Here is a 19,090-nt window from a genome sequence, read left to right on the forward strand (position 1 = left end):
AATGAAAGTGAATGGTGATCGAGGCTAACATTCTTCCCAATATCTCCTTTTGTTTTCTGCATAAGAAAGAAATATTCATACAGGTTTGGAAAGACATGAGGGTGAGCGAATTATGAAATAATTTTTATTTTGGGGTGAATTTTCCTTTTTATTTTAAATATAAAGATGAACTTACTGTTTACAAATGAATGCTCGCCTCCAGAACTTCCGGTTCTCTTAACACTGCAGAAAAGAACTGCTTTCAATGGGCACGTTGCTCGAATTGAGCTGGTAATGTAAGTAAAAATAGTACTGTTTGTGTTTGAAAACCCCATTTCCTTGAGGCTTTTTAATGTAATTACAGTGCCATGTTTTTGTTTTTGTTTTTTTGGGCTAATTTGAACCATAGAGCACCTTAACTTTATTCCCCACTTTTGTAGCACTCTTGTTCAAATTAGTTATGCATATGTTTCACATGATTTTTACATCCATAACATGGCTACTTCATTACACCTGGGCCGGACATTTTTGCTGACCAAGTTATAATGTCTTTGAAGTCTAACTGTACTTCACAGTACTAGAGTACAGTACAGTGGCATAACAACAGGTAGTGCAGGGTGTGCAGCAGCACTGAGGCCCGGGATGAAAAGACGGCCACCTGAAAGGGAATGCTGAAAACAACCATAGTTGTTTGAGTCCTCTTAAGATACCCCAAGATTCATGATTCATTAGGTGATTGAAGAGAATGAAGAGATCAGATGAGATGTTGGTCTTGATATGTCTATTCCCCATCAGAATAATGAGTAGGCAACTCCTATTTCTTAACTGAGTTACTGATGCAGTGTTTGCAGTTTATAGTCATGGCTCACTCAAAAGAACTTTATTTATTTATTTATTTATTTTCAGTTTTAATAGTTGTATTTCGTGTGCACCCTAATTGTGATCCTGTATGTTCTTGATAGAAATATTCCTCTTTAAAATTATATAATCTAATAATTTTCTAAACATATTGCTCCCTTACATACTGTAGCTTCAATGTAGTCAGCCAAGGGTATAGATTTGGCTTGACCATGGGGGGGGGGGGGTTGCAGTGTGAAGAATTTACATGTTTCCATTGATCATGGTATAAATAATGGGGGGGTTGTACTTTCTTGTTTTGATTACTGGGGGGTAACACCCCCCTGGAATCTATGCCCCTGTAGTTAGCTAACTTTTGTTAGTAGCTTGTAGTGTAGTTTCTTTTTTTTTCAAGTATAGCTTTACTGTGTTTAACTACTTCAAATTAAGCTACAGCTTAAAAGTAACTTTCCCAAAATTTGTTCCCACATATGCATCTTTTCATAGATATGCAAGAATTTACAGTATATAGACAGCTGCAATATGTAAATGGTTGGCATGCAGTAATTCCAAATAAACAGTCTTTATGATCTCTTTCCTTGCTGCCACAACTGTAATCAGAAAAGTTTTGAGAAAATGCATATACTTTTTTAAATATAAAAAAATGTCCTTTTTTGGTTATATTATTTTTTCTTATGAAACCACGTCATTTCTCCTGTTTGCACCTTATATAGCAGGGGGGAAAACACCAGGCCACCTCAAGTTTTATATAATATTGCATTTTAAACTGTCCATTAAACTCCCCAAAATTTTTATGTGATTTTTCATTATGTGATTGTACAGCAGAACAGCCTGCTCCAAAGCATTTGGTGTTTTTAAGCAAAGTTGAAAGTTGCTGACATTCGACAGTAATAGTCTGCTATATGACCTGAGCACAACGGGACCCAGGAAAACCTATACAGTTTTTGTGTTCAACTTCAGATTTGTGCAAGGATTGGGTTTGTGCTTAATTAAAAAATCAATTATTAAAATAAAAACTTTTTGTTAGAAAGTAATTTATTTTAATTAATTAAATACAATTAATATTAAGTAATCAATATTTGAATGTTTGGTCCCCCCCAAGGATCATACATTCACATCAGAAGCCATTATCAGCAGAGTTTCTTGCTGGACTCCTACAGATAAAATCAATGTGCGAAAGACAGGTACTCCTGCAGAGCTGATGTAAAGGAAGGCAATTTAGCACATAGCTGCAGCAAGCCTCTGCATTATGTCCATAGCAATCAACATTAGGTTGCAGGCCTAAAGCTGTGTGCAATATCCCTGCAATAATAAGCCCTAATAATAAACTGCAATAATGCAGCAGAATTGAGAGCAGAGGTTGCACTACAAAGAATCATTATCCATCACTTTGATGCACTGGGTTGTACATTTTCTGTTATGCTCTATTTTTATCTGTCAGTATATTATTTAAAATCTTGGTCTTTTCAATGTGATATAAAATGATCACTAAGATCTTTTGTGACGAGCTCTTTCAGTTTTACCAAACTGTGTTGCGGCATTTCATTTTGCTCTTGCGAAATAAAAAGGCAACAGGCAATGCAGTCTTGCACTCTGGTTACATGATTTAATGAACTATATCCCATGAATTACTCCACTTGACTAGACTACATGGAATTTCTCATTTAACTCCTAAAATCTTCACTCTTGTCTCTGTCCTAGTCTATTTTCGTGTGGTGCTTTAAAACTTTATTTTCTCCCCTTAACTTCCCACTTATCTGCATACTTTACTGTGAGAATATTTCTAAGTAGGGAAACACAGTAAACCAGATACCTAATTTTTCATCTGTCAAAATGACAGACAGAATTTGGAATTATCCATCAAAGCTTTTAAGATTCCATAAATGACAGAATATTTCCAGTAAATGCAACCTCTCATTGAGAGTACTTAAATTTAATTTATATTACATAAAATGTGGATGCACATAATCTGTGGAGGCTTTTTAAATGTGTATTTTTTTCCTTAAAAAATACATCATTCTACTATAACAGGTATGTTAAGAGCAGGAACCATTTTAAATGTATCCGGTTAAATTATGTACATGCTTTGTCTATGCTAGCATTTGTGAGCTTGTTGAAGACAAAATAATAATTGCTCATGCATAAACAATTGCTGGGTCCATTCTGATGCAAATGAATAGCTATTTGAGAGTGTGCAATGAGTACAGCTGGTGAAATACATGAAAGGTGTACTCAGCTGCAGTAGGATTAAAGAGCAAGGACAGGGCTGTGTACAGCTGTTTTTAGTTGGTAACACTGATACGCCTGCTATGAGTTAACAAGTAGTGGAATACATCATGATGGAATAATACAATTTAAAGAAGGATTTCTAAAGTTTTAATGGGAAGCTGCAGCAAGCCTCTGCACTGAACATAATATGTCCATAGCAATCAACATTAGGTTGCAGGCTTAAAGCTGTGTGCAATATCCCTGCATTGTGTCACCGCAAACATTTGAAAAATAAAATCTACTTTCATGTTTCTAGCATTCTAATTTTGATGAAACCCCAGGGGACCCCCCAAGTTACATTACTTTGGCCATTTCCTAATGGGAGTCAGAGTGAAGAAAGTGTTGTCTGAACTGTCTTATGTGGTTTGGTGTGAGGTCTGTGATGTAACTGTAAGTAGTGAGTGGGCCAAGTGGATTTGAAGTTTGTACTGACCTTTTAGCCACTAAGCCTGGCTAACTACCAAGTAATGACTAAACAATTACCACAACACTATGAGAGAGGGAAAGAGAGGAAATCAAGAGGCTGGAGATAAACCAGAAGTTTAGAAGAAAGCACAATAAAATGTTGTCAGGTCATCCTGTCAACATGTTTATAACTTTTCTTATTCAAGCAAGAACTACTGTAATTGTGTCACTTCTTGCCAGAAAAGCATGCAGTTAATCTGAAATTTCGTAATTTCGTGTTAACTGCCTTACTGGCGATGCGTCATCCTCACTCTTTCCTTATCTTACTGTACATAGACACACAGCCTTCCTAATTAACTTAGACAAAAGACCACTCAGCGAAAAAGGAAACTGCATTTTGCCTTTAACTGTTCTCAAAAGAGAAATGATTTGATTCTTGCCATTTGCAACACTGAATGATAAACAATCCCCACCAAAGAGAGGCAAGGCTCACACGCTGAGACCAAAACAAAACTGAATTTCATTAATTTCATTACTGCCTACTATTAAGGAAACATGATGATTTTGACATACAGTAGGGTTCATAAGTCTAAAACATTTTTTTAACCTGGATATGTAAACAGAAAGTTTTAGAATAATATATATATATATATATATATATATATATATATATATATATATATATATATATATATATATATATATATACACTACCGGTCAAAAGTTTTGAAACACTTGACTGAAATGTTTCTCATGATCTTAAAAATCTTTTGATCTGAAGGCATATGCTTAAATGTTTGAAAATAGTTTTGTAGACAAAAAATATAATTGTGCCACCATATTAATTTCATTATTAAACTGAAATGTAATTAAAAAAAAAAATTTTTTTTAAATTGATGACCAAATTGATGACCAAATAATAAAGAAAAGCAGCCAATAAGTGCCCAACATAGATGGGAACTCCTTCAATACTGTTTAAAAAGCATCCCAGGGTGATACCTCAAGAAGTTGGTTGAGAAAATGTCAAGAGTACATGTCTGCAAATTCTAGGCAAAGGGTGACTACTTTGAAGATGCTAAAATATAACACAGTTTTGATTTATTTTGGATTTTGTTTAGTCACAACATAATTCCCATAGTTCCATTTATGTTATTCCATAGTTTTGATGACTTTACTATTATTCTAAAATGTGAAAACAATTATAATAAAGAATGAGTAAGTGTTTCAAAATTTTTGACCGGTAGTGTGTATGTATATATATATATATATATATATATATATATATAAATATACAGTATCTCACAGAAGTGAGTACACCCCTCACATTTTAGTAAATATTTTATTATATCTTTTCATGTGACAACACTGAAGAAATGACACTTTGTTACAATGTAAAGTAGTGAGTGTACAGCTTGTATAACAGTGTAAATTTGCTGTCCCCTCAAAATAACTCAACACACAGCCATTAATGTCTAAACCGCTGGCAAAAAAAATGAGTACACCCCTAAGTGAAAATGTCCAAATTGGGCCCAAAGTGTCAATATTTTGTGTGGCCACCATTATTTTCCAGCACTGCCTTAACCCTCTTGGTCATGGAGTTCACCAGAGCTTCACAGGTTGCCACTGGAGTCCTCTTCCACTCCTCCATGACGACATCACAGAGCTGGTGGATGTTAGAGACCTTGCGCTCCTCCACCTTCCATTTGAGGATGCCCCACAGATGCTCAATAGGGTTTAAGTCTGGAGACATGCTTGGCCAGTCCATCACCTTTACCCTCAGCTTCTTTAGCAAGGCAGTTGTCGTCTTGGAGGTGTGTTTGGGGTCGTTATCATGTTGGAATACTGCCCTGCGGCCCAGTCTCCAAAGGGAGGGGATCATGCTCTGCTTCAGTATGTCACAGTACATGTTGGCATTCATGGTTCCCTTAATGAACTGTAGCTCCCCAGTGCCGGCAGCACTCATGCAGCCCCAGACCATGACACTCCCACCACCATGCTTGACTGTAGGCAAGACACACTTGTCTTTGTGCTCCTCACCTGGTTGCCGCCATACATGCTTGACACCATCTGAACCAAATAAGTTATCTTGGTCTCATCAGACCATAGGACATGGTTCCAGTAATCCATGTCCTTAGTCTGCTTGTCTTCAGCAAACTGTTTGCGGGCTTTCTTGTGCATCATCTTTAGAAGAGGCTTCCTTCTGGGATGACAGCCATGCAGACCAATTTGATGCAGTGTGCGGCGTATGGTCTGAGCACTGACAGGCTGACCCCCCACCCCTTCAACCTCTGCAGCAATGCTGGCAGCACTCATACGTCTATTTCCCAAAGACAACCTCTGGATATGACGCTGAGCACGTGCACTCAACTTCTTTGGTTGACCATGGCAAGGCCTGTTCTGAGTGGAACCTGTCCTGTTAAACCGCTGTATGGTCTTGGCCACCGTGCTGCAGCTCAGTTTCAGGGTCTTGGCAATCTTCTTATAGCCTAGGCCATATTTATGTAGAGCAACAATTATTTTCTTCAGATCCTCAGAGAGTTCTTTGCCATGAGGTGCCATGTTGAACTTCCAGTGACCAGTATGAGAGAGTGAGAGTGATAACACCAAATTTAACACACCTGCTCCCCATTCACACCTGAGACCTTGTAACACTAACGAATCACATGACACCGGGGAGGGAAAATGGCTAATTGTGCCCAATTTGGACATTTTCACTTAGGGGTGTACTCACTTTTGTTGCCAGCGGTTTAGACATTAATGGCTGTGTGTTGAGTTATTTTGAGGGGACAGCAAATTTACACTGTTATACAAGCTGTACACTCACTACTTTACATTGTAGCAAAGCGTCATTTCTTCAGTGTTGTCACATGAAAAGATATAATAAAATATTTACTAAAATGAGAGGGGTGTACTCACTTCTGTGAGATACTGTATATATATGTAAAACGCAAAAAAAAAAAAAGAGGCCATATACTCTAAGAGTCTGCACTATTTCTAGGTCACTAAATTAAGCCATTTTGTGGCACTGACCATGTTAACTCCTTTGTTCAAAAGGTCAGATTTCCTTGCTTTCATTGAAGCACACAATATGCTCTTTGGAGATTCTCAACTCATGCTCAGATAGCATGGATCATCAGGCTTTGCATAACCTTGTAGAGTTCATGGCAGCTTGAGTGCATGCGTTCTTTAAAGCAAAGAGGTACACATACTGAGAAACTTTTCACTTAAATTGTTATGCTTATAATATAATTTGTAAATGTAAATTAGAAAAATACAATATTTAAAGTATTTAAACGGGTAGGCAGACGTTTGGACCCCACTGTATATTAAAAAAGAAGAAGAATTTCCGTTATCATCAATGCAACACAGTGTATGGACATTATGTATGGTTGTGGAGATAAAGATTGCACAATATGCTCATGTCCTCAAGTCATTTTATTTATTTTTTTTAGAATGAGAGCTTTTCCTGCAATTCATCTACCACATGCAATGATAAGATGAGGACCAGCATGGATATTTAGGAGTAAAGAGAGAAATCATCCAAAGGGTTATTTGAGTGAGTCTAGTTGTCGGCCAAATTTAGTTGGTTTATTCACAGTCTTATTGCCACTTCATCCTGCTGCGTTGCTTGCCTGAGGCTCACTGCAAATGGCATTAATAGGAATCAGTGGGGCTAAATGTGATGTGTTTGTCCACAGTTGAGCAGTTCAATTCCCCTTATGATTCCTTCACTCCAACCTCTCTTGGGGGAGAGGAATCAAATTGAAAAAAAAATAATAAAATAAATTGTTTTGGTGCTCTAAGGTCCGAAGTGCAAGATAAAGTGTCAGTTCACATTTGAACAAGCTCAAGTAGAGGAAGCTGAAGAGATAGTGAGGAATGCAACTGACCTGCTCAAATCGGGCCTCATCCTCACAGTTTTCCAGCACCCGTGAGAAGAAGGAGAGACCTACAGAGAGAAAAACAAGGTTAAAGATCGAAGTTGTGGTTAAGCAAAATATCAAATTTAGGATTATTGAGCTAATTTTGGTCTTCATATTAATTGTGCCATTTTCATACAGTTACTCCACTGTACCTGTTTTTTTTTTTACAACACAAATAAGACATGAATACCAGGAAAGTAATAAACTTCTAGACTAGTGTCCAAAAATTTGAGACTACATTGAAAATCTGGGATCCAAAATTAAATATAAATCTAGCAATAAACAAATATCATGCTTAGATAACAAGGATCATCAAGTTTTGCACGATGCCATGCCATCTTATCATGTCAGCTATAGTGCATGCTGTTATTACAGCAAAAGTGGGACATTCCAAATACTATGTTCTAAGATGTTCTAAATCGACAGTATTTGTAGCATAATGGTGATTACTACAAAAAGTAATTTTGACTCGTCTCTAATTTATAAAAAAATAAAAAAATTTAAAAAAAGCAAAAAACACAGTTACAGTTAGGCACTTACAATGGAAGTAAAGGGGTCCTGTGCATAAATATTAAAATGCACACTGTTTCAAAAGTATAGCATCAAGACATAAACATTATATATGTTAATATAATTTTAGTGTGATAAAGTTGCTTACAGGGTTTACCAGCAGTGTCCACAAACTAACTTGTAATATTGGATATAACTTTACTCAGATAAAGTTAGTAAGTGATTTTATCCCACTACAAGTATAATGTTTACATCTTGTGGATATACTTTTGAAACAATGTGTATTTTATGCTTATGGACTGGCCCTATTCACTTCCATGGTGAATGCCTGGCTGCAACCACCAAACCATGGATGAGTCACAATTATTTATCAACAGTATGCCACAAATGAAGCTGGAACATTCCTTTAATTTTTCACTTCAACTTTCACTCATATTTTTAAGCTGATAATAAAGTTAAATAGAAGCATTTTTCACTAGCTTAGTGGTTTCAGACTGTATGTTTATAATACAATAATATGAGCTCACCATAGTCAGGTGGCGGTCTGCGTGCACCTAATATCTATATGAAAGATATTAACCAATCAACACAACCAATTCACCACTCATTTATCTAGGCTTAAATATAAAACCCTTTGTGTAAACCAAACTACAATGGTACCGCTGAAATAATTGGTCATTTAAGCTGTCACCAGTAGTGTAAACAAACAGTGTGGACAACGACAGCTAAATTAGGATTATACATAAAAGGATATCAAGCCCACAGGTCAACACAGACCTGTCATATTTTGTCAATCGAGGTTACAGTAAAGCACTTACAATGGAAGTGAATATGGTCAATTTTTGGAGGGTTTAAAGGCAGAATTTGAAGCTTATAATTTTATAAAAGCACTTACATTAATATTGTTTATGTCTTATGACCATACTTTTGAAACACTGAATATTTTAACGTTCAAAAATTGTCCCCCATTCACCTTCATTGAAAGTGCCTCACAGTTACCCAGATTTTTGCTTTTTTTAAAGAAAAGGAGGGATGAGTCAAAATACATTTTTGTGGTAATCAACATTATGACACAAATGCTGTCGATTGAGCTTAACTTGAATTGAATTCAGAATATTCCTTTAATAATAGTGCCTGTGTGCCAAATCACACACACATACATCCTGTATCCTCACAATAAAACATTATACGAACTGATATTTCATTCAGACAATTAATTAATATTTATGACTGAAGCACAGATATCTCGCAATGCTTAAGAAAGGTAAACACATTAATCACTATTAACTCTGGCCTAGACCACTAAAATAAACCCACAGTACAATATAATTGCTGCTTGTACTTTTCCTCTGGTATCTGTAAGGTTCACAAATGTTTATTTTTTTAAATAAAATATGCAAATTAAGCAACAACACACAAGCAAGAGAGCTGCTGTACTGAAAAATAACAGATGATCATATTTAGTACAACAGAATAATTGCAAGCGTGATATTGGTTTTATGTCACAGTTTTATACAATAAGTGAATATTGAGTAACTTATATTTGTACGCAACATAGCCAGTTATTTTGTCTATTTTTGCTACGTTAACTGAAATAGTTCCAAACGAAGCCGAAGCAGGAACAAGTGTTGCGTATCGCCGAGCAACGCACAAACTGACAGCCTGCCATTTACAGGCCTACAATACAGACAAACGGAGTGATATAAACAGTAAAATGTCCCAGTGCTGTTTTATACTTAATTTCAGCACTCTTGGAATGCAGCTTGTCCAATCAGATTAGAGGACAGGAATTAACTGTTGTATAATTGACCACATACAGTGGACAGAAAACCATTTTGTGTTCTTTTGTGCTATTTTCATGCAGTAATCCCATTGTCTACAGTCTTTGAGTTTCCTCGATTCTTTGTAAAACAATGCAGCTGATAAATATCATCTGTTAAAAGCTTTATAAAAGACCAAACTTAGATCCAGATCAATTAAAAACCAGATCAGCTTAAAGGGATATCCCCATTCAATACAAGTTAAGCTCAGTCGACAGCATTTGTGGCATAATTTTGATTACCATTTAAATAAATTTCAACTTTTCCCTCCTCTTTAAAAGAAGCAAATATCTGTGTTCCAGTGAGTCACTTGCAATGGAACTGAATGGGGACAATCCGTAAATGTTAAAATACTCAGTTTCAAAAGTATAGCCACAAGATGTAAAACAATATGTGTGTTAACATGATTTTAGTGTGATAAAATCACTGACTAACCTTTTCTGTGAAAAGTCATATCCAATTTTACAACTTCGTTGCCATGACGACGTAACGCCCTAAACCATAAAACCTTAAAACGACTGTAAAAAAGACAATTTAAACAACTTTACAGCTCAAATAATACAAAAGTTTTTAACAGAAGAATTCATGTAAGTGCTTTTATAAAATTATAAGCATCATAAGCTTCATAAATGTGCCCCATTCACTTCCATTGTAAGTGCCTCACTGTAGCCCAGATTTTGACTTTTTTTTTAAAGAGGAGAGACAAGTTAAAACTATTTTTGTGGTATTCAACAGTATGCCACAAATGCTGTCGATTGAGCTTAATTTGTAATAAACCCAGAATATTCCTTTAAGTTCATTGCTTACTGTAAAGCACTTTTTCCCCAGGTAAACATCTACATCTTTGAACCTCTGCAATAGTTTTAGAATAGTTTTAAACTTCTAAGTTTCATCCCAGGTCAGAGTAGATGAACAAGAATCATAAGACAAAGTAATGTGGTGGGAAAGATTTTGCTAATTGCAAATTTACTTAAGTAACTTAAGTACATTATACTTCAGCCTGATTGAAACTAAACTGCAATACAATGAAAAACAAGTATCACCAAGCTTACAGCCTAGATTTAAAGAATATATTGCTTGGTAACCATAATGAGAACGAAGGGATAAAAAGTGGTTATGTAACCTGCGTAAATAAGGCCTATAAGACTAAATTAAAATTGATGGACAACCTTTAAAGCTACAGAACTATCTTGATTGTTCTTGTTATTAAAGAACTATCTTTAATTACACGGTGTTTTCAAGGAATTTGAAGATGTCCAAATGGAAGTGATGATAAAATTCTACTCTTAATTTTAATTAGCATTTTCTTTTTATTGCCTTCCATTTGTATGGATTGGATCTGAATATAACTACTTTCCAACCACTAATCTTATGCTATCCCTGCAGAAAGCTTTATGGTGGAATATCACATGGATTTTTCATTGTGCTAAGATCCATTAAGAGGTATTCAATCTAAATTATGCAACTCACAGTGAAACAGAGAAACAGGACACAGTAGCTGTTTTTTCCTAAAAAACAAAAAAAACAAACCCCTTCCGTACCAGACAGCCTGGAACACTGTAAGATGATGGTGGTGGAGATAAGGGGGAGGCCAAAAAGCAAGGGAAGGAAAGGGTGGCAAGGGTGCTAATAGTCATACTACTGGCATCAAAATCGCTTACATTAGTTGCTTAAGGTTCTCATAATACTGAGACATGGCTACTCTTTTGAAATGTACTGAAACCTTTGAGCAGAGGTCTAGAACCTTCTTAATATAATTGTGTTCATCCTCGCTCATCTCTGCTTCATTTAACTCTTAGAACATTCTGTGATTTCTCAATTATCTAAGCAAAAAAAAATAAAAATAAAAATAAAGATTTGCATGCACACCCCATTTTATACAGAACACTAGGCAACTGTCCAAGGTGCTGAAATACAAGTGTGGCAGAAAAAATACAGAGAGAGAGAGAGAGAGAGAGAGAGAGAGAGAGAGAGAGAGAGAGAGAGAGAGAGAGAGAAAATTAATCTTCTGATCAGAAAATTACATTGTATTCCCTCCCCACCAAATTTATGTGGAAAAATGGCAGTCCTGCACAGTATGAAGCTGAGCTCCACAGAATTCATGTTCAGAAAATGATAGACACATTTTTCTACACCAAATTGGGACTAGACAAGAAAAGTGTCAATTTGGCAACAGAACAGTTAACTAAAATATTTTATACAGTGGCCAGCAAAGCCCTGAAAAAAAGAAAAATATACAGAAGTAAAAAATAAAGCCGATTGGTTTGACAAAGATTGTCAAACATCAAGAAATGAATTATGATCATTATCAAATGAAAAGCACAGAGATCCTGCAAACCAGCACACACAAACCCAATATCATCAAACCCTTAAAATGTACAAGTCACTACTGAGAAGGAAAAGAGCTGAACATATGACAGCAAAGCTCAACAAGAACGAAAATTATTTTTGGGATTTATGGAACAATTTAGATAAATCAAAAAAGTCAAATCCATTCCCATCTGTAACCCAAAACTCTGGACAGAACATTTCGGAAACCTCTATTCACAAAATGAACCAAACCTCAGCCAACAACATTTGACCTCCCAACTACATAATCTGGAACACACAATAAAAGATCAGTTAAACCATTTGGACAACCCCATATCATTAACTGAACTGACTGAAAAGTTCAATTTTTGAAATCCCTAAAAAATCTAAAATCTTGTGGCTTGGATAGAATATATATTGAGATGCTGAAACATAGCAGACCCAAAATGAAAGATGCTATTCTTAAATGATTTAATTTGCTTTCCTGAAAATTGGAAGGAAAATCAAATCACTCCAATTTTCAAAGAAGGGAACAAGTACAGCCCAAATATTTACAGGCGCACATTTGCATGTGATGAAGTCGTACGTGTTTATGCGAGCAACATCGTGCAAGACCATACGAAATTGCTAACTCGTAAATTATGTACGACTTTTCATGAGATCGGGTTGACAGAATCAAGACTGATTATAAATTCGCACCATATTTGATCTATATTAAAGACTATCGACAAAGAAAGATACTGTCAATGTATCGTCACAGTCTGTCCGTAGTGACGGGTCGACACAGACAGAACTGGAGACCCAGAGAGGACAGACTGTGTTTACACTGAGCTGAAGGAGTCGTGGAGGACGAGCTGCACTTCCTCACTCACTGCAGTAAATATGAGACAATTAGAAACACTTTCTTTACACAAATAGCTCTATCTGAATTCCAGGACATAAATTATTTAGACAAACTCTTGTATCTTATGGCAGAGAAAGTAAGTGTATTCAGCTGACAGTGCAGTATGTGTTATCATATGAGGGAGAGAGGTGAACCCCTCATGATATTAGAGCTCTATTGAAACTGCTATTTCAATTTCCTTTTTCCTTCAATTTCTCATTGCTCTCTGTATTATACTTTGTCATTTGTTTGTATTTTATTATCATTATTATTTATTATTTAGAGCGACAGAGAGGGAGAGAGAGAGAGAGACACACACAGAGAGAGAGAGAGAGAGAGAGAGAGAGAGTCTTATATACTTTTTTATGTTCAACTTTGCCAAACTATATTTCATTTCACAGATGGATTTGTAATTTAGTCAAACGTTTTAGGGAGATAACAACCCAAAGATTAAATAAATGTGGGTCATTCTCCTCAGTATACAGCATTCGGCATTTTTTGTTTTTTGGAGATCTTAAAAATGTCAGATCAGTAACCATTTTATTTAAATACCTTACTAGACTACAACTTGACAAATTACTTAATGAACTACATATTAGTCTGCCACATGTAATGCAGAGAAAATTAAGAGCCCTGATTTAAGAGTCTTAAGGGTAACTGAACTCAGCCACAAAAGTAGCGCGAGCTGGGATCTCATATTGGTCTATAACCAACATGGGAGTTTCGTCAGTTAAAGAGATATTAAAAAGCCCACGTTTTTGTTTAATAAAGACAATCGCTTTAGAATTAAATGGATTTAAGCGACTTTTCAGCATATCCACCTCGTGCGCCACTACAGAGGGTGCACATTCACATTCTTCAAAAGAATATGGAACATACGTATGTATATTACGTCAAGATCATTTGCAAGATTCATAGTGTAGAGATGCATACATACAAACCCACTCACTAAAAAAAAAAAAAAAAAAAAAAAAAAAAAAGTATTCTTTACCTCTGAAAGTCACTTTGGCGATTCGGTCCCCTTTCCCACGAAGCTCCGTGACCGTCTTCAGGTACACAACTAAAGCCATTTCAACAACAAACCAAAAAATCTAGTAAAAATCAACAGATGAATAGAAAATGTTTCTCATCATAAAGATCACTGGTGTATCTAACCCAGTATTGCGCAACTTGTTACAAAATCATGTCTAATTGCTTATATCCGCTGTATACCACCGGGCAAAAATACACTCATTGCACGGACAGCTTCCTCTGTGCGCAATAACACTAAAAGCAGATATTAATAATTAAAGAGCTTTCATTTTCTCCCGCTTTACTCTGCGCACAGGCACATTCGTCAGATCCGCTCCAAGAGTCTCTCGCACACTGCTGTGCGCTTCACCTCTCAACATGAAGCGCAATGTGCTGAGGGATTACGCCAGCAGAGGGCGCTCGCACACGGGAATGTTCAAGGATTCCAGCAGAAATTATCTACGTCTCACAAGCTTCTACAGTGATTAATTATTCCAGGCAATGAGAACTGAATTTTAAAATATGTTATAAAAATTATTAGTGCAATATTTAATTTCCAGCAAGTAATAAAAAACGGATTATGTTAGGATTTACTGAAAAAAACATTTGTTGTCTTATCAGGTGTTGTGCAGGTCAGCTTTTTTCAGACGCAGACCTAAAATTAACAGCTTGTGATTGGATTTTTTCCGTATTATCCTTGTGTATTCAGCCATGGCTTTACGTGGAAATGGGACCCTCATTACGCATAACAACAAAACCTACATTCCACCGTCTCTGATACCTGGGTAAAAAACCGAGTTGTGAGAAAATAGATGTGATCTAGAGACTGTAAGGCTACACTGTAAAACATTTTAGTGTGAGTTTACAGTAAATTCCTGGTTACTAGTTGCAAGACTTTCACAGTATATTTTACAGCAGTACCTCAGTACTACAATATATTACATTAAAAGACAATTGTGTACTGTGACTTTGCAGTGCAGGGCCAGGAAGTTATATTTTTTAACCTGCAATGTTTGTTAATTGTCACCATTGTTGAGTTTTGCATGCTAAATATTTAAATCTGTGCTTGCCAACTCATACTCAAAGTTTACAGTATGTGCAATAACAGGCCAATCATTTCACAGCCTAGCATTGCAGGCATCACCACTGTACCTCATTGTATAATTACACCTTTTTTTTCTTTTACTTTCAAATGCACCACATAGTGTGGACTATATCTCTTGATCAGACTTAGTCAAGCAGTTCTGCGGATGGAAATGCCTTGTTGATGAGAGAGGTCAACAGAGAATGACCAGGCTGGTTCGAACTGACAAAGTCTACTGTAACTCAGATAACCGCTCTGTACAATTGTGGTGAGAAGAATATCATCTCAGAATGCTATTCTGAGATGCGGGTTGGCACTGTTTTGGTGCCACGAGGGGGACCTACACAATATTAGGCAGGTGGTTTTAATATTGTGGCTGATCGGTGTATTTCTTTATTGTGCAAACAATATGACATCACATCTTTTTGTTTAATGGTATTTTATGTTAATTGTGCAATTGTTTAGTAATTTAAAGATACTGTGGACATGTCCCAACTATAAAATTCCTGTATGGGGAGACCTTTGGTAATTCATCTCTAAAGTACTTTTTTAAAACATCCCGTCTGCCAACATGGCCTCTGGCAAAGCACTTACAATAGTGATGGCATATCTGTGACGACCCTGTGCTCCCATATGCAAGAAAATGGCATCATTATGCCCTACTGGGTCAGGTACAACCTGTTTTGGGTGAAAACAAAGTGGGAGAACTGGTAAAGTGGGACACTTAAGCCTAAACATCTATCATTACGCGGATATTCTTCAATTGCTGAAATCAGCATTAAGTTAATCATGAACATGGGATGCCACTGATGTCGCCATTTCAATCATATTTTTAAAACAAAGCAAATTACAAATTATCAGAAAGTGTCCTACTTTGAGTGGTTAAATCCATTTCTTCTGAAGCGCTATGATGGGTGTGGATGAGAAAGATCAATAATTAAGTCCTTTTTTACTATCAATCTCCACCTTTGACAAGCCTAAACCAGTAGGTAGCTGAATATGAAAGTGCAGATTTTCAGTAAAAAAAATAAATAAATAAAAAGTCTTAAATATTGATCTGTTTCTCACCCACACCTATCGTATAGTTTCTGAAGATATGGATTTAACCACTGGAGTCTTATGGATTACTTGTATACTGCTTTTATGCCCTTTTTGGGCCTTCTGAGTTCTGGTCACCATTCACTTGCATTGTTAGGACCAACAGAGCTGAGATATTGTTCTAAAAATCTTCATTTGTTTTCTGCAGTAGAAAGTCATACACATCTGGGATGGCATGAGGGTGAGTAAATGATGAGAACATTTTCATTTTTGTGTAAAATCTCCCTTTAATCCTCCATCTCAAGGCCAGCCCTAGTATTTTGGCAGCCCTAAGCAGTCTTTCAAAATGGGGCCCCCCTACCTTCAAGTACACCTATAAATTGTGCAAATAAACAAGTCTATTTATTGAAAAGCGTAACGCTTAAAAATACAAAACTATCAACTGTAGTATATCAGAACAGGTGTAACTACTTCAGAATAGGGATGCTCCGATACCAAAATTTTGGCTTCGGTACGATACCAGCCCTGGTACCTCGGTACTGATACTAACTCGATACTTAGTCAACAAATAAATGAAAAAACCCTCAGATTTTTTATGAAATTACACAGAAAATTACTTGACTAAAAGAACTGCATAAAGTCTTATAGATACAAATTATGCCTTTCCTTTTTTAATTTAATTCCATGTTAAATGTTTTAATTGAATGATATGATCACATTGTTTAATCAAATACATACTGTACAGCTATAATCAAATTAAAAAAATATATAGCCAATAATAATATTTCAGCACTAATAATATATATTATTTTTGGTAAAAAATAAAATAAAAATGCACAACAGAGCTTTACAGTATTAATGAAAACAATAAATGAAAACAATCTGATTACCTGAGGCAAAAGGCTGCCATGGCTGAATCACAACATAATGATATTCAGTACACTTGCTTTTGTGATATTGCTTACAGATAATAATATACATACACATATACCTACATACATACATACATACATACACACATACACACATACATACATATACATACATATACACACACACATTCATACACACACACACACACACATACACACATACATATACATATTCATATACATACATATACACATACACACATATATTAATATATATACAGTATACAAACATATACATACATACATACATACACACACACATACACATACGTAGTGCAAATCTAAATACAAATCGGTTATGTACAGTGCAAGGGAATGTAATGGCAGAAGAGGTAGGATGTGTTGGATAATAGAAAAAGACTAAGCTGTGTATTGCACATTAATTATTGCTCAAAGGGGCAGTTTTAACTGTTCATGAGATGGATAGCCTGGGGGAAAAACTGTTCCTGTGCCTGATGGTTCTGATGTTCAGAGCTATGAAGCGTCGGCCAGAAGGCAACAGTTCAAAAAGGTAGTGGGCAGGGTGAGTGGGGTCTAGAGTGATTTTTCCAGCCTTTTTCCTCACTCTGGAAGTGTATAGTTCTTGAAGAGGTGGCAGGGGGCAACCAATAATACTCTCAGCAGTCCAAACTGTCCTTTGTAATCTTCTGATGTCTGATTTTGTAGCTGAACCAAATCAGACAGTTATTGAAGTGCAGAGGACAGACTCAATGACCGCTGAGTAGAACTGTATCAGCAGCATCTGTGGCAGGTTGAACTTCCTCAGCTGGCAAATGAAGTACAACCTCTGCTGGGCCTTTTTCACAATTGAGTCAATGTGGGTCTCTCACTTCAGGTCCTGTGAGATGGTAGTGCCCAGGAACCTGAATGACTCAACTGCTGCCACAGTGCTGTTTAGAATGGTGAGGGGGGACAGTTTTGGGGGGTTCCTCCTAACGTCCACAATCATTTCCACCGTTTTGAGCGTGTTCAGCTCAAGGTTGTTTTGACTGCACCAGACAGCCAGCTGTTTAACCTCCCTTCTGTATGAAGACTCATCGTCATCTCGGATGAGGCCGATGACAGTGGTGTCATCTGCAAACTTCAGGATCTTGACAGAGGGGTCCTTGGCGATGCAGTCGTTGGTGTAGAGGGAGAAGAGTAGTGGGGAGAGCACACATCCCTGGGGGGCACCAGTGCTGATTGTACAGGTGCTGGAAGTGAATTTCCTCTGTCTCACAAGCTGCTGCCTGTTTGTCAGAAAGCTGGTAATCCACTGACAGATAGACATGGGAACAGAGAGTTGGTGTAATTTAGTCTGGAGTATAGCTGGGATGATGGTGTTGAAAGCCAAACTGAAGTCCACAAAAAGGATCCTTTCATATGTCCCTGGTCTGTCCAGCTGTTGCAGGATATGATGCAATCCCATGTTGACTGTATCATCCACAGACCTATTTGCTCAATAAGCAAATTGAAGGGGATCTAGAAAGGGTCCAGTGATGTCCTTCAGGTGGGCCAACACCAGTCTCTCAAATGACTTCATGACCACAGACGTCAGAGCGACAGGTCTGTAGTCATCAAGTCCTGTGATTTTTGGTTTCTTTGGGATGGGGATGATAGTGGAACATTTGAAGCAGCATGGGACTTCACACTGCTCCAGTGATCTATTGAAGATCTGTGTGAAGATGGGGGCCAGCTGGTTAGCACAGGATATAAGACATGCAGGTGAAACGCCATCTGGGCCCTGTGCTTTCCTTATCCTTTGTTTTCGAAAGGCGTGGCTCACATCATCTTCACAGATCTTAAGTGCAGGTTAAGTAGCAGGAGGGGGGAGAAGGGGGGTTGCAGGAGGTGTTGGTGTTTGTGATAAGTGAAGGTCAGAGTGGGTGTGGGGTGTGAGATTGGGCCTTTCAAATCTACAGTAGAACACATTCAGGTCGTTAGCCAGTTGTTGGTCCACCACAGGGTTGGGGGTGGGAGTCCTGTAATTTGTAAGTTGTTTCATGCCACTCCATACTGATGCAGGGTCGTTAGCTGAAAACTTGTTTTTCAGCTTCTCAGAGTATCTTCTTTTAGCCTTATTCAGTGTG

General features: G+C 36.9%; 1 protein-coding gene across 7 annotated transcripts in view; it reads right to left on the reverse strand.

Annotated features, from left to right (window-relative positions):
- The window catches only part of LOC127415628 (otoferlin-like), a 95,516-nt gene extending 81,391 nt beyond the window's left edge, over positions 1-14,125 (reverse strand). For all 7 annotated transcript variants that reach the window (XM_051654385.1, XM_051654384.1, XM_051654390.1 and 4 more), the window contains exons 1-2: positions 13,948-14,125; positions 7,401-7,459 (exon numbers count right to left, since the gene is read on the reverse strand). In XM_051654385.1, the coding sequence (XP_051510345.1) occupies positions 7,401-7,459; positions 13,948-14,026 (138 nt within the window). In that variant the 5' untranslated portion in view covers positions 14,027-14,125. The remainder of the gene's footprint in view (positions 1-7,400; positions 7,460-13,947) is intronic.
- Positions 14,126-19,090: the final 4,965 nt, after the last annotated feature.

The sequence above is a fragment of the Myxocyprinus asiaticus genome, chromosome 25, assembly GCF_019703515.2.
Source record: "Myxocyprinus asiaticus isolate MX2 ecotype Aquarium Trade chromosome 25, UBuf_Myxa_2, whole genome shotgun sequence".
Classification (NCBI taxonomy): Eukaryota; Metazoa; Chordata; class Actinopteri; order Cypriniformes; family Catostomidae; genus Myxocyprinus; species Myxocyprinus asiaticus.